This window comes from Aulonocara sp. 'chitande type north' Nkhata Bay, linkage group LG9, assembly GCF_057382095.1.
Source record: "Aulonocara sp. 'chitande type north' Nkhata Bay isolate Kocher_YH1m ecotype deep benthic linkage group LG9, A_spYH_male_GT1.1, whole genome shotgun sequence".
Lineage (NCBI taxonomy): Eukaryota > Metazoa > Chordata > Actinopteri > Cichliformes > Cichlidae > Aulonocara > Aulonocara sp. 'chitande type north' Nkhata Bay.
In genome coordinates, this window is record NC_141352.1 from 29,273,623 (window position 1) to 29,290,622 (window position 17,000).

The window sequence follows — 17,000 nt, forward strand, 5'->3', positions numbered from 1 at the left end:
GAGTTTGATTCAGAGGTGATTGACACATTATTTGACCACAAGCAATCTTTTCTGGTTTGACGCCGTCTTTGTAGCCAGAAACCAGCTCTCTCCTCGGCTTCCTCCACTACACGCTTCCCCCACGCCAGTCTCCTCAGTCACTATAAAGGGGAGAGTCATGAGTTCCATCACCCTCACCTGTGCCGTCCAACGTCCCGCCACCAGCCTCCACTGCAGCAGGCCAGAGACCACACCCCTGCCACAATAAGTAAAAGTATATCCTTGCTGTACCCTTAATGCTAAATATGCTAAATTAACCGCTCCCCTTGCCCCTTTGGGATTATTCTTATGTCACTGGGATGTTGACCTTCACATTAGAGAGGTGGGCAGACATAATTAGTGTATGAATTTTAAAGTAACAGGTAATAAAGAGAGTGTAGCAAATGTAGTCAGGTTTATTACTCTATATCACACATGAGTGCCCGAGGGAGGCGGGGCTGACTGGGGAGAAACAGGGAACATAGAGACAGGGGTGACTCGACATGAAATGATGAAACGTGGGACACGGGAACAGAAACTAAACACAGGCTAAGAAGAACACTGAGGCAGGGAGAACTAAGATTACTGAGAGCCTGATAAATAAGAATAACAAAAACCAAGAAAAACCATAGTCAAAGAATATTAAACGAAAAACACAAAGCATTGGGCCAGGACCCACTACTGTGACATTTATATGTGATAAAAACATTAAACACTGGACAATCTGCTCAAATGTTGAAATCTTTCTACGTATACTTTAGGTTCAGCTCTCCATCCTGGCATTTGGTTAAGCATGATTCAAAAATTTTATTTTTAAATCGTTTTATTTTGTTTAACTGGTTTTAATTATTAGTTACTTTTTGTGAAAATTTGTTGCGACATTTAAAAATACATCATTTATTTTCAAAAAGGAAATTTAAAAAAGTATTTTTCAAACTTATTTGATTTAGAGGATCATATTTGACCAACGTAAATTTTTTAATTTCATATAAAATGACTGAAACAGTGAACTAAATATCTGAAATCTTTCCTTGCTTAAAAGTTATAATCCTACTTAAGTTATAGTGCAAACGCTTAAGCAACAAATATACTTAATGCTCATTAATTAATATTTCACTTTAATGTTGCAACTACGCACTCACTTCTGTCTTTAAACAAAATATTTTCCAGTTACAGAAATCATGAAATCCAAACTAAAGTGTTACTGTTGCTATATGCATTTTATATAAATAATCAATGATGGTGCTGACATGAAGGAAGAGAAAGTTACACGTTGCATCCTTTGAGTTTGTCTCTGTGCCTTTGGGCGATTTTCAGAAGGACAGATGTTTCTGTCCTATTCTTAAATCAACTTTTCAAAACACAAACACTATTTTAAAGCTTTTAAAGAGTAAAATATTAATGATAATTAAAATAACAATAATAAAAACAAAAGCTCTCAGATCCATCAAACCAAGCAGCAGAGAGAACAACAAGTGAAGATAAAACTTTAACCTTGTAGACTTCATTATGTTCCAGCTGCTCTACAGACGCTGTGACCTCGAACTTAAGCAGGTCGTAAAGTATGTGCAGCTCAATAACTTCATAATTACACCCTGTGGTATTTAGGCAGCAGAACAACTAAGAATAACAACTACAAATAATGTTTTTAGGTTTCTGTTGTACTGCAAGGTTCTGTACAGGAGAAACAAACCAAGAGCAAATATTATGTCTCATTTACACCCGAGCACGAAGAGCCATCAAAATTTATCAAATTGAATCATCTTTGTTTAGATGCAAGAAGAATCATATGGAAATGAAAAAGTATAAATATAAATCCAGAGCAAAGATATCCTCTAAATCAGCGTTGCACATGTGCAGCTGCTGGGATTCACTTAAGCATTCGGCTCGTCGCTGTTGCAGATTTTTCTCTCGCTGTTCTGGCTCACAGCGCTGCAAGCACAAAAATAAATATCCCCAAAGGTGTGAAAGGGAGCTAATTAGTAAGAGTATTGTTACTCTCCCCAGGAGTAGTCCAGCAGTAGAAATCAGTCCAATGACAAGGTGTGTAACATCTAGCAGGGTGACAGAAAAACCCAGGGTAACTTCTAAGGACCTCAACGTCTCTCTCACATTGCGTTTTTTAAACATGTTTCCATTTGTCACTTCAGTCTTTACTCTGAAATACAGGAAGAGAAATCATGGCTGAAACAACTTCTCATGAAACCAGGGGTGTGGTCCAACAGTCAGTTTGGTGAGGAAGGTTCCTAACTGAGAGAAGTGACCCAGAAGTATCTGTGTAGCAGCCACAATGAATCAAGATCATGAGCTTTATTAACTGATCAAAGTCTCTTCTTTCATCTTCTGTATTATTCAGTTTGCATTGGTAATGCCCATTATTGTAATGCTTTGTTAAGATGAGCAAAACTTTCTTTTACTTTGGGTTAGCTGGGATAAGTGATGGATGGAGGGAATTTTACTTCAGCCACAGAAATCCTAAACAGGAAGGAGGAGCAGAGTTACAGTGGATCACTATCCAGCAGGGAAACAAGATTTCAATTTCTTGGCCATGAGTGAGATTTACTAAGTGGGCAAATTATGGTGACGATACCGTTCCAGAGTGATCTATTAATAGTGCACCAATTTACATTCAGAGATGCATGCAGCCAGTTCATTTCAGCATTAACCGGCTTTCTACCAACAGCAGCACAAAAACAGCAGATTTGATCATGGAGACACTGAATCTGCTAAACTAATTAAAACATTGTAAGTTCAGGTCTTCAGTTTACGTTTCTTTGTGAAAACAGCACAGCAAAGGAGACTCTGTGACGTTTTGATATAAGGGATAAATCTTCTGACCGAACCTGCTGGGACTGTGTGAGGTCCTGAGGCTAAGAGTAAGGATTTATCCACAGGAGAGCTGCGTTCTTACAAACCATCCCACTGTGTAAACCTGACATCTGTGGAACAGCTGAGCTGTATGATGTGTACAAGGACACAAAACATTATTTACCATCAGATCCCGAGCCCTCCATGTGTTAATAAAGACACTGCTGCTGTGCTACATCCATAAATAATGAATAAATTAGGAGCTGAAGCTAAAAGGACAGTTTATTTGTACCATCTTCATGTCAACACATTCAAGAACATCACAGATGAAGAAACATTAAAAACTTCCACACTACATAAAGCAAGAAAAATAGTTTTTCTTGCTTTATGTAGAAAAACAGAAACATCAAACACCTCCAAGACTCTTTGAAAGAACTAAAAACCTTTATTCTCATGGTCCAATCATGAGTGAACTCCCCGATGAAGCCTTGTGTGCTAAAACATGTCAGAGTTTAAAGGTTAAACATGAGTTTCCAAAACGTTTTGCTGGAGAACAATGAACTATTTGACTGAGTTTCAATTATTTACAGACGAGCAAAACCAGGACAGAGAAAAAAGGACAAAACTGACTCAGTAAAACGACAGAAAATAAGATCCCATGTAAATCTGTATTATGTAGAAGTTCAGCCCAGCAACCAGTTCAGTTCAACACAAGTTTAAATGATTCTATCTGAACTCTGTGGAGCCTGATCTCAAGCTTTTTGAGTCTGACACTGAAACCAGAGGATCTTTCTGTCTCTTCAGATTCACTGTGATCCAGTGATGGGAGTGATTTCAGCCCTGAGTGATCACGCTGATGTTTGCACAGAGCAGACAATGAGGTGAATGTTTGGGCACATTGGTAACAGTGAAACAGTTTATTAGTAACGTGGGATCGTTTGTGTGTGGAGTATGAACTGAGATTCCTGAAGCTCTTGTCACACTGGTCACAGCTGTAGTTTCCTTCCATGTGTGTACGTTCATGATTGTTACGACTACATGAATCTGAGAAGCTTCTGTCACAGTGTCTGCACTTGTGTGGTTTCTCTCCTGTGTGGACTCGTTTGTGTCTTTTAAGCTTACATGCAGTGGTGAAGGATGACCCACACTGATCACAGAGGTGCTTTTTAACCCCACTGTGAATCAGTTCATGCCGTTTTAATGCACCTGATGTGGTGAAGCTTCTCCCACATTCTTTGCAGTATTTCAGTTTGTCTCCAGTGTGTCTACGTTGATGTGTTTTTAGGGTGGCTTGCTGACTGAAAGTTTTTCCACAGACGTCACAATGAAAGTCTTTCCCACCACCACAGTGATGACAGGGTTGAGAACTGGATCCATCTGTGTCGCTTTGCTTCTAAACAAAGACACAAAGACAGTGTAAGTCAGTCCTTCAACATTTTTATCCTGAACGTCGCCTGAAATAAAGAGCATCTCTGCAGACGTCCAATTACATTTGACTGTTTCAGTTAACACAGTTTACTGGGCTGCAATAACTACAATACTACCACCATAATACTACAGTAATACTAAAATCACAACTGACATGAAAATCTGAATAATCACTCAGAGCTGCTTTTCCATGCAGTAGAATTGCTAACATGCTAACACAGTTTAATGAGCAGAGTTGTTCCAAACAGTCAGGCTAAAATGACAAGATAACAATATAAATACATACCTCACAGTAACTGCACTTGTAGAGTCTCTTTCTGCTGTGGATCTGTTGGTGTTCTCTCAGGTAATGTGGAGCTTTAAAAGTCTTCTCACACAGGTCACATTTATAAGGTCGTCCCTCAGTGTGGATAAACATGTGTCGTTTTAACTGTGTGTCTGTAGCAAAGTATTTGCCACACTGTTCACAGCAGTACACATCATGTCTGGTGTGAATGCGTAGGTGTCTATTTCGGTGCCCTCTCCGGCTGAAAGTTATTCCACAGATGTCACAGCTGTACGCCTTAATTCCAGAGTGGGTAACTAGATGACTCTGTAAGCTGCTACTGCGAGTAAAAGCTCTGCCACACTGATCACAGCTGTACGCTTTAACTCCACTGTGGATGAGATGGTGTGTTTTTAGGGAATCCTTCAAGGAAAAAGACTTTCCACACAAGTCACAGCTGAACAGTCTCTCTCCAGTGTGAATGACCTGATGCTGTTTTAGTTTATCCTTCCTAGCAAACTCCTTCCCACACTCGTCACAGCTGTATGCCTTAATTCCAGAGTGGGTAACTAGATGACTCTGTAAGCTGCTACTGCGAGTAAAAGCTCTGCCACACTGATCACAGCTGTACGCTTTAACTTCACTGTGGATGAGTTGGTGTCTTTTTAGGTAACCCTTCCAGGAAAAAGACTTTCCACACAAGTCACAGCTGAACGGTCTCTCTCCACTGTGGATGACCTGATGCTGTTTTAGATGACCCTTTAAAGTAAAACCCTTCCCACACTCGTCACAGGTGTGTTTTTTCTCTCTCTTTCTCGGTTGAGGTTTGTCGGCCTCCTGAGAGCGCTGACTTCTCGCTCCATGTTGGTCCTGCAGTGACAGAGATACAAACAGAGGCAGTGAGTGAAATGCAGTCGTGGAACAAACTCAACCTTCAAACTCCCTCCATTAACACTAGTTTTAAACCTGAAGGTGGAGTGTGGCACCAAACACCTTAAAGGTCTCTTATCCCCACCTGCTGGTAGTTCTAACACATTACATCCAACCTGCTGTTAAAAATAATTCATGACTGTTCAAACACTAAAATCATGCCCATCCCTCCTGATTGCACGCGCACATACACACACACTTTTATATTACTTTACAATTTATATAATTTTGTTGTTTCTATTACATATTTCTATATTTTGTATAGATTTATACATAATTATTCAGTGATAATAAATCCTATGTTTGTTTATTTGTTTATTCAAAAAGAACCCCATTAGCTTCCACAACAGATGTTGCTCATCTTCCGTCAAATACTATCACATAAAATATTATACAGTAAAGTGGATTCAAGATATCCACATGATTTGGGTCTTACATCCACAATGAGGTTTCACAATTGTTAAAATATAAGCAATCAATAATAATAATAATAATAATAATAATAATAATAATAATAACAACAACATTGAGGCACATTACACAAATTTCAAAAACAAACCATCTCTTACAATATTTACAACAACTAAAAGTTCTGTAAATCGGCTTTTAAATGTTCATTGAAGTTTTGAATAGTTTGAATAATTCTCTAATTTTATAAGGCAATTTATTCCACTTAAAAGTTGCTCTAAATATAACAGTTTTACAAAAAGTTACTTTTAACTCGAGCATTTACTAAATTGCAGTTTGTTGAAAACTGTGTAATATGATTATGTATTTCATCTGGATACTGCAGCTGAGCAGAAATAAATGTGGTGTGTTTAAGAGAATTGCTTTCTTTATAAATACAAGTAAGCCATAGAATATTTTAGTCTGTACAGGAAGCCAAGAAAGTTGATTATGCATTTTATCAATATTATTATAGTATGAACATCTTAACACTAATCTGGACGCCTTATTCTGGACTAACTGAAGTCTGTTAAGATCTGTCTTATTAGCTGCTGACCAAATGATTGAACAATACTCCAGATGAGACATTACTAGTGCATTAATGACATCTTTCATAACTGAAGAAGTGATACACAAAGAGCATTTCATAGCCATAGCTATGCCTTGTCCCATTTTCTTAATAACAGAGTCGATGTGCTGAGACCATGAAAGGTGGTGATTTATGGTAACTTCTTATGAGCACCTGCAATCGTTCTGGTGCTGTGACATAAAAACAAACGCTGACCCGAGACTCTGGCACACAGTTTTGCCTCTTTTGCTCATTTTAATGTGTGATTAGTGCACAATCAGGGTGCCTTTCATGTAGGGCTGGGCTATATCATACCGTTCACAGTAATACCGGTATAATGTTGGGCAACGATAAGAAAATGAAATATCACGATAGAATATGGGTAAAACGCGCATGCGCAGTGCTTTTGTTTTCATACGCACATGGAGGAAAAAACATGGCGGTGACGGAGAATGAGAAGGGTGAAAGCGGATCGTTGAATGAAACAGATGAACCAGAATTGGTTTGTAAAAATGCTTCAACTTCAGTGGTGTGGAACTGGTTTAGCTTTCGTACGTCAGATACACAACAAACTCTATTTGTGGTAGGACATGCTAGCAGGCCGTCGTTATTACCGTGTTTTTTGTGGAGTTGTAAAGTATTTTGTCTCGCGTCAATTATATCATCAGCTACATCGTTATCGCAAATTTTCAAACGTATATCGTGATAAATATTTTTGGTCATATCGCCCTGCTCTGTCTGTCACCTTCTGTGTTGAGCTCATTGTTTCCTCTGTAGTGGCTGAGCTGAGTCCAAGTAGCTGAAAATGTTCCTCTGCTGCTCCGTCAGACTCTTCTCCTCCTGCTGATCAGCTGGGACACAAAACAGATCTTTGTTAGGCTCCACACTGCACTGAAGAGTCAAAGTGTCTCATATGTTCATCTGACAAGTAAAAGAACACATTTTTGCTTCCCGAGGTGGGAAACTTGTTGGAAACAAACACAAAAGGCTTGAGCACTGATACCTGGCATTGCTGGCATTGAAAGATGCAATGCCAGCAATGAGGATTGTCAAGACTAAAACCAATCATTAAGCAAAGACAACTAATCCCCACCACGATTTTTTGATACGGAACCGCTACTGTGTGTGTCACAAGTTAATCTGGCTGTAGGCTATGGTACTTGGCCAGAGGTTGCGCTGGTTGACTCGACTCCATTTGAGTGCACACAAAGTAAATTGCACACTTTAGCTGTGCAGCGAAATTGAAAATCGCCCGTATCAAAAACCGCTACTGCTTATACTACTGCGCTTTGATGTCGCTCGTAAAGGTGAAACGTTTGAGAACCACTGCTACAGAACAATGGAGATTTCCGTTATATGGTAACACCCTCAACTCACGTGACGCCCAGAATTGTACAATACTGATGCTCGAGAGCGCGCGTGTGATGCCAGTATGTGTAGAGTGTTGAGCGCGTGATCAGTGGTGAGAAAAACAACTCACGAAACTTGACCTTTCTTTACTCGTGGCTCACTTGCACTTCTAATCTATTCTTTTGCACACTTACACACACCCAGCTGCTGTTTCCTGTTTTGCTACACTCTGGAGAGCCTCGCCTTTAACGGTCTCCTCTCACAGAGAGCAACAGAAAACTTAAAAAAACTCGAGATTGACTGAACTCAGTTCAAAGTTACCTTGACACTTACCTTTAGATGTGAGAGGTAGTGATGGTCCGCTTGAAGCTGACGCTCCGGTGCGTGTGTGAAAAAGATCAACATACTGCTTCAGCACTGTGTCGAGGCTTGATTCGTTTGGCCAGAGTCACGTGATTAGTGACGTCTGAAGCTTCATTTAGAACGTACTTTTTAAAAATTGAACTTTATTGAAACACACAATAAGTATACAACATACAAACACATGAAATTTAAGAAAGAACAGAACATGAACATACAAAACCGGGGGTAAAAAATTATCTCATCAGTATGCGCAAAAATCAACATATATATATTGTTCTGAGAGCCTTTTTGTTGGTTGAGTCTGATATTGATTGTATGTACTATTCCATATCCTTCTAAAAAGGCAGAAATATGGTGATTTATTAATAAACTTACATTTATGGATAAAAAATTAGCCAAAAGTATTAACAAATTTATTATAAAAAAACATTTATCATTCTTCCTGGTGAACTTAAAGAAACAGAATAAAACATTTTCCCATCATTAAGAAAACTCCCTTAAAATATGGACAATAACAAAACTGCTAAATTCTTCCAGAATCTCTGTGTAGAGGAACAGTACCAAAAAAGATGTGCTACAGTTTCTAGATGATCCCCACAGAAAGTTCAATTAGTATTTATGTGTCTTTTAAATGTTACCATATAGTGACTGGCTGGGTAACATTTATGAAGAATTTTATATGAGATTTCCTTCACCTTGTTTGCAATTAGATATTTATGGGATCATCCAGACGGTCTTCCAGGTTATATCTGGAACATGTCGGTTCCAGTAAGATATTATATATATGGGAGAGACACGATATCTTCTTGGAATAAAGTACGTATTGTCTTATTGCTGTTACCAAGTTCCTGTGAAAAGCAGATTTTTCCCACTGCTGACTCAGCTGGATCAGGGAGAGTGACTGAGGTAGATATTGACCTGTCAGTGTTTTTATATAACATTAAAGTACCTGAGGGTATGGCACCAAGCACCATTGAGAATTCCCAAACACTTACGGGAAAATTATAAAATGTAAGGAATTCATTGTAAGTAAGTTGTACTCCCTCTTTATTAACCAGCTGAGCCACCAATAGGATCCCATTTTGGACCTAAGTTTCCAGGAAAAGTGATTTATTTTTAAATAAAATATCTCTCTTGTTCCAGATGAGGTGGACGTCACAACAATGTGATTGGTCACTGGCAATGTTGAACCTGGAACAACATTTATTATGATGATGTGGGAACAACACCGACACGAGGATATCAGATCATTCCAGGATGAAGGTCAAAGGGAAAGTCCCCGGGACGCTTCCGGTTATGTTTCCATCCGGCGTAGTCATCTGACCGGTCCGTGCTATATCGCCCGTCTTGACCCAGAGTGGTATAACGTTTTGTAGGAAAGTTGGATCGATTCTCTCGCTCCCTCTCTTTCTCACTCTTACAAAAATAATAAATTCTCTGGGGGGGGGGTTTTCTCATACATTGACCGGGATTGAACCGACGGTCGTCTGACTCCTTCTTGATGTGCATAAAACAAGGCCATTTTCTTTTAGGGTTTCTGTCTATTTTCTGTTAATGGGAAAACCCGTTGTAAAAAGTAGCTACACAGGGAGTGCAGAATTATTAGGCAAGTTGTATTTTTGAGGAATAATTTTATTATTGAACAACAACCATGTTCTCAATGAACCCAAAAAACTCATTAATATCAAAGCTGAATGTTTTTGGAAGTAGTTTTTAGTTTGTTTTTAGTTTTAGCTATTTTAGGGGGATATCTGTGTGTGCAGGTGACTATTACGGTGCACAATTATTAGGCAAATTAACAAAAAACAAATATATACCCATTTCAATTATTTATTTTTACCAGTGAAACCAATATAACATCTCCACATTCACAAATATACATTTCTGACATTCAAAAACAAAACAAAAACAAATCAGCGACCAATATAGCCACCTTTCTTTGCAAGGACACTCAAAAGCCTGCCCTCCATGGATTCTGTCAGTGTTTTGATCTGTTCACCATCAACATTGCGTGCAGCAGCAACCACAGCCTCCCAGACACTGTTCAGAGAGGTGTACTGTTTTCCCTCCTTGTAAATCTCACATTTGATGATGGACCACAGGTTCTCAATGGGGTTCAGATCAGGTGAACAAGGTGGCCATGTCATTAGTTTTTCTTCTTTTATACCCTTTCTTGCCAGCCACGCTGTGGAGTACTTGGACGCGTGTGATGGAGCATTGTCCTGCATGAAAATCATGTTTTTCTTGAAGGATGCAGACTTCTTCCTGTACCACTGCTTGAAGAAGGTGTCTTCCAGAAACTGGCAGTAGGACTGGGAGTTGAGCTTGACTCCATCCTCAACCCGAAAAGGCCCCACAAGCTCATCTTTGATGATACCAGCCCAAACCAGTACTCCACCTCCACCTTGCTGGCGTCTGAGTTGGACTGGAGCTCTCTGCCCTTTACCAATCCAGCCACGGGCCCATCCATCTGGCCCATCAAGACTCACTCTCATTTCATCAGTCCATAAAACCTTAGAAAAACCAGTCTTGAGATATTTCTTGGCCCAGTCTTGACGTTTCAGCTTGTGTGTCTTGTTCAGTGGTGGTCGTCTTTCAGCCTTTCTTACCTTGGCCATGTCTCTGAGAATTGCACACCTTGTGCTTTTGGGCACTCCAGTGATGTTGCAGCTCTGAAATATGGCCAAACTGGTGGAAAGTGGCATCTTGGCAGCTGCACGCTTGACTTTTCTCAGTTCATGGGCAGTTATTTTGCGCCTTGGTTTTTCCGCACGCTTCTTGCGACCGTGTTGACTATTTTGAATGATTGTTCGATGATCACCGAGTGCCGAGTACAATAACCTCAGTTTTATCTGAATTAAGAAGCAGAAAGTTAGCGGCCATCCAGGTCTTTATGTCTTTAAGACATTCCTGCAGTTTAACTAATTGGTGTGTGTTACCTGGCTTCATGGACAGATAGAGCTGCGTGTCATCTGCATAGCAGTGAAAATTTATGCTATGTCTTCTAATGATGCTGCCTAAGGGAAGCATGTATAATGTAAATTGAATTGGTCCTAGCACTGAACCCTGTGGAACTCTATAATTGACCTTAGTGGGTGAAGAGGACTCTCCATTTACATGTACAAACTGGAGTCTATTAGATAGATATGATACAAACCACTGCAGCACAGTACCTGTAATACCTACAGCATGTTCTAATCGCTCTAATAGGATATTATGGTCAACAGTATCGAACGCAGCACTAAGGTCTAACAGGACAAGCACAGAGATGAGTCCACTGTCAGAGGCCATAAGAAGATAATTTGTAACCTTCACTAAAGCTGTTTCTGTGCTGTGATGAGCTCTGAAACCTGACTGAAACTCTTCAAATAAGCCATTCCTCTGCAGATGATCTGTTAGCTGTTTGACAACTACTCTTTCAAGGATTTTTGATATGAAAGGAAGGTTGGAGATTGGCCTATAATTAGCTAAGACTGCTGGGTCTAGAGATGGCTTTTTGAGTAAAGGTTTAACTACAGCCACCTTGTAGGCCTGTGGTACATAGCTGATTATTAGAGATAGGTTGATCATATTTAAGACTCAAGAATTAATTAATGGCAGGACGTCTTTGAGCAGTTTTGTAGGAATGGGGTATAAAAGACACGTTGATGAGATGATGAGAGATGATGATGAGATAGCCTTTATTTGTCAGTTGCAGGTCTTTTGCCCACAACCGAGATGACAGACCTTGCCGACCGTACATACAATACACAAACATCACATTGGGGAGACAGGTCAGGCTAGGTAGCGAGGAACAAACATTGAAATGTGTAACACAAAAGGATAATACAGGAATGCACAGATATCAACACACCATAGCACAATAAACACAGACAAGCAACATGGGAAAGAGTTCCAGTGTGTACATCTGATCTGGGACCGCTGCAATCTTTCGATTGCGCCTCCAACTGACCCGATGTCCACATCAGAGGGGAGGTAAGCGTTGGAGGTGGCGTTGGATCCGGGGTAGGGAGGGTGATGCGTCGGTGAGTGCTTATCAGTATCAGTATATGTATGTGTGTTTGTGTCCATAGTTCAGCTGAGACAGTGTCCTTCGCCCTGCCAGGCTAAGTAAACAGTCTTCCAGCCAACCCTGGTGGCCTTGCATGGAATGGGAAGGAACAGACTAAACACAGTCGTTATCAGGGTGTTCAGCTCCGGCCTTGCAGCTGGCGCCGAGAGGGTATCCGCATGAAGTAATGGTATTTTTTACTTTAGTGCGAACAGCTCATATGAATTTCAAAGCAGTTCTACAGTCCAACACTGGTCTCTCACTCTCCCGTTGGAGAGCCGCGAGCTTCGCCATACTTGCGTTCTGTGATGTTGTCATTTCTTGTGCTCAAGGAGCCAATTTCTGAGAACTCACAGCAGTGTGCCTCCCCGAGATGTAATCCAATTTTGCGCCCAGAGATGTTATTCCGAGCTAGCCCTTCCAAGATGTATCCAGTTTGCAGTCAGAGATCTTATTCTGAGTATTCACAGCAGCCGTAGCCTCTCCAAGATCTTATCCGTGCTGACTCAATGAGCCCATTTTGAGAAACTCACGCCTCTCCCATCGTTCCAATCCCAGTGGGCAGCCTTGTGGGGGTTTGAACAGCCGATTCCGCTTTCTTAATTCTTCGATAAGCCAGGGCCAAGCCAGCTCCGATCAGCCAGAACCCTGTTACCATGGTTCCGAATAGGTAGATATCTTCAGCACTCAGGCTCACCCAAGCCCAAACTTCTCGTTGAGAAAGGGGTGTCAATTGCATTTAGGGACCAGTTGATCCAATCCATAATTCCTCTTTTAGGTTTTAGAGAACAGACTGTGAGAGAATATTCCAGGGAAAATACAAAAAAACCCCCACGAGACTAGACAAGGACATAAGCAGGGAAGATTTAGGGAGAGGAGAAAAAGTGCGTCCGCCTCCTCCGAGAGCAAAAGAAAGAGCTGATGGTTTGGAGGAAGTAATTATTGAAGTTAACTCAGAAAGATCAATTGGAGAAAAAGAGTCTAACTTAACATCGATGGTACTAAAAGTAGCTGTAGATAATATTACATCTGTGGGATGATTATTGGTAATTTTTTCTCTAATGATAAAAATTTGTTAATATCCAAAGACCAAAAGTCAAGATGCTCGTCAAACTTCACTCCGATTATACAAAAAAGAATCCGAAAAAAGTTCAACCAGTGGCTGCAAAGGGATTTATCTCTGAAAGGTAGAGTTTTAATTACTAAAGCTGAAGGGATATCCCGACTGGCATATGCTGCTCTCTCCTTACATCTGGATAAGAAGATTAGTAAAGACATTGACTGCATGCTCTTTAATTTTATATGGAAAAACAACGGACATATTTTATTTAAAAATAAATCACATTTCCTGGAAACTTGAGTCCAAAATGTGATCCTATTGATGGCTCAGCTGGTTAATAAAGAGGGAGCACTACTTACTTACAATGAATTCCTTACACTATATAATTTTCAAGTCAGTGTTTGGGAATTCTCAATGGTGCTTGGTGCCATACCCTTAATGTTATATAAAAACACTGACAGGTCAATATCTACCTCAGTCACTCTCCCTGATCCAGCTGAGTCAGCAGTGGGAAAAATCTGCTTTTCACAGGAACTTGGTAACAGTAATAAGAGAATACGTAGTTTATTCCAAGAATATATCGTGTCTCTCCCATATATATATTATCTTACTGGAACCAACATGTTCCAGATATCACCTGGAAGACAGTCAGGATGAGCCCATAAATATCTAATTGTAAACAAGGTGAAGGATATCTCATATAAAATTCTTCATAAATGTTAAACCAGCCAGTCATTATATGGTAACATTTAAAAGACACATAAATACTAATTGAACTTTCTGTGGGGATCATCCAGAAAGTGTGGCACATCTTTTTTGGTACTGTTCCTCTACACAGAGATTCTGGAAGAATTTAGCAGTTTTGTTATTGTCCATATTTTAAGGGAGTTTTCTTAATGATGGGAAAATGTTTTATTCTGTTTCTTTAAGTTCTCCAGGAAGAATGATAAATGTTTTTTTTATAAAAAAAAATTGTTAATACTTTTAGCTAAATATTTTATTCATAAATGTAAGTTTATTAATAAAACACCATATTTCTGCCTTTTTATAAGGATATGGAATTGTACATACAATCAATATCAGACTCAACCAACAAAAAAGTTCTATTGTTCTGAGAGCCTCAAAAATTCACATATACTGTATATGTATGTGAATTTTTTTCGCATACTCATATAATTATTATTTTTTTTTTTTACCCCTGGTTCTGTATGTTCATGTTTTGTTCTTTAGTAAACTTCATCTGTTTGTATGTGCATCCATCTCTGGATGCCTCTGGCTCCTGGGGGCTCTCTCACTCTCTCTCTCTCTCTCTCTCTAACACACACTGCAATATGACTGCTGATTTATGTATCTGTGGATTTTTCTTACATGTGCAGTGGTTGTCAATACATTGTGTATTTATATTTGTAAAATATATTTGTAAAAATGTAATCAGGAGATAGTGAGACATAGACTGTGACAACACGAATTTGACACAGGGGTCGAGGGGACACGAGAGAGAGAGGGAGAGACAAGATTAGCTGGGGAAATATACATGGATACACATGACAGACATGGAATGAAACACAGGGAGGATAACGTAAGGACGGAGCTTTCCTCTCCTCAGGAGCTGCCTCTGCAGGAAGGGGAGATATAGGAGAGGTGGAGGAAGATCTCAGCCTGGGTGTTTATTGTCTTGTGTAGTCTGGAAGATGAGTGGATGGTGGGGTGGGTGCAGTTTTCTCTGTGGTGGGGTTGGGTGGACTGTCCCGGGCTCTGTGGGGCCGGGAGGCGCTGCTGCACCGAGCCCCGGTCTGGATGGGCCTGGGCCCCCTTTCCCTGGCGGGTCGCGGAGTATGGGGGTGCCTACTGGGGTCAGCGGGGGAGCTGGCCCCAGGGAGGGGTCACTTGCCCCTCCCTTCCTTCCCTCCCCATCTCCAGCTGCCTCCCTCTTCCCGCTCCACCACAACCACCCACACATGCAGGGCCTTGGAGTAGGGGTATGTCACCAGGGTGCAGAGGAGGCTACCCCCCCCCGTCCCCTTCTGGCTGCCTCTGCCTCAATTTTATCTCACAACTTAGACATTCACATTACTCACACTCTCATTACACATACATATAGGATCTTGGGGGTGGGCACGATACACGGAATCCAAGTTACCATCAGGGTGTACACCTCACCCCTGGCGTCGTTGCCCACCTCTCAATTTTAAATACACGTAGACATTGAGGGCTAGCAGGAGGGACTATGCGCTTACCTGCTGCTCTCTGGCAGGTAGCTCCAAGCTCTCCTGGGTTTTAAATGCACCTTAGAACACACATGCATCAACACTACATATGAGCGGTTGGAGGGAGGTTTGGAGTCTTCTCTCACCCCCATTCTCTGCGGCCTGCTGGAGCGGGGGGGCTAGGAGGAGGAGTTGGCCATCCGACTGCGGTCTGGAGTGTGGGGCCTCCCTGCTGCTGCGGAGTCGGGGCGGTCTGCCTCTCCCCACCGCAGGGAAAAGGGAAACACCACCTGGGTCTGGGTGCAGTTCCCCCCTCCAGGGGCAAGGGTACCTAGACCCGGTTTGTAGAGTACGCTTGGGGAGTGTGATCGTGTGTACAGCGTCTCTTTATGTCTGTCTCCACGTTGGTTGAGTGTGGAGTGAGTGCATATGAGAGCATGAGGGTGGGAATGGATGTTTGTATCTGTGTGTGCCTGTATGTCTGTGTCTATATGTCAGGTTGGGTGTCAGACGCCACCTCTCTGGGGACATCTCAGGCCCTCCAAGGTTTGGAGGCCTATCTCCCCCCACCACCACTTCCCCTGCCAGTGGCAGATGCCCTCAGACATCGGTGTGTTGGTGGTTCTTTGTGTCTGGGGATGGGCGTCCAGGTACACGCCGGCTCACTCCTTGGCGGCCGCTTATCGGGGCCTGGAGCCTGGGGCTCGCTCGGGCCACTTCGGAGGTGGGGTGCCCCCGGCCTCTCGGCCTGGGGCTCGGTCACTCAGGCACGGCTGGCTGCCGGCGGAGCTCACGGGCGCGTCACTGCAACCCCCCCTGGCTTCTGCTCCGCGGCTGCTGAGTGAGCCCTCATCTGGGACTCTCCTCAGCTCTTTCTGGGACAGTGGCGCAGCTGCCCCTCTGTTGGTCTTCCTTGGTCTCTTGTGTTCTGGGGGCCTCTGGATGTCTGGAGTTTTGATCTCCTCCATACCTGCTTCATGCCCTGGAGGACGGTGCTGTGCCCCCCCCCCCCCCCCACCCTCTAGCAGATCATTACATGAAGGAACCTTTTAAAAAAACAAGCGCGTCCATGCTCACAGGTGTACACACGGGTGATCACACCCACAAACTACACCCTTTTTGGCTCCTACCTCAAAGCACACTGTGTTCTGTTGATCTTATGAGCTGCACAATAATGTTTAATATTTAGTATTTACTGTCATATTCCCATATATCATTGTGATGTTGTTTATTCTATTACTCTTGTTCTCTTCTGCTTGTTTTCTTTTTTCTTTCTCAGCAGGTGATCCAGGTGATCGATAGATGCATTTTTTGTCTTTTTTTTTCCTGCCCATTCTGTTGGTTTTTGTTTTTTGCCCTTCTCCCCGTCCCTCTTCTCAGCTGTTTCTCTTTCCCTCTTTCTTTCTCCCCTTCTTTCCTCCAGTCAAGTCTGTCCCATATTCAGCAAGTGAAAATAAAATAAACAATAAAAGGTGAATCAAATGGACCACTATGGCAAGGCTGGG

General features: G+C 41.7%; 2 protein-coding genes across 5 annotated transcripts in view; both read right to left on the reverse strand.

The window, feature by feature from the left end:
• LOC147322323 (uncharacterized) overlaps positions 1-17,000 on the reverse strand; it is a 333,216-nt gene that overhangs the window by 213,734 nt on the left and 102,482 nt on the right. The gene's annotated exons all lie outside the window — the stretch shown is intronic.
• Positions 1-17,000, reverse strand: part of LOC147322330 (uncharacterized) — an 86,439-nt gene that overhangs the window by 48,773 nt on the left and 20,666 nt on the right. The window contains exons 1-4 of one of the 4 annotated variants that reach the window (XM_086306854.1): positions 8,148-8,218; positions 7,210-7,315; positions 4,541-5,389; positions 3,096-4,219 (exon numbers count right to left, since the gene is read on the reverse strand). In XM_086306854.1, the coding sequence (XP_086162980.1) occupies positions 3,527-4,219; positions 4,541-5,389; positions 7,210-7,227 (1,560 nt within the window). In that variant the 5' untranslated portion in view covers positions 7,228-7,315; positions 8,148-8,218 and the 3' untranslated portion in view covers positions 3,096-3,526. Of the gene's footprint in view, positions 1-3,095; positions 4,220-4,540; positions 5,390-7,209; positions 7,767-8,147; positions 8,219-17,000 lie in introns of those variants that run through there. The other 3 variants (XR_015131081.1, XM_086306855.1, XM_086306853.1) reach the window with 3 other exon arrangements.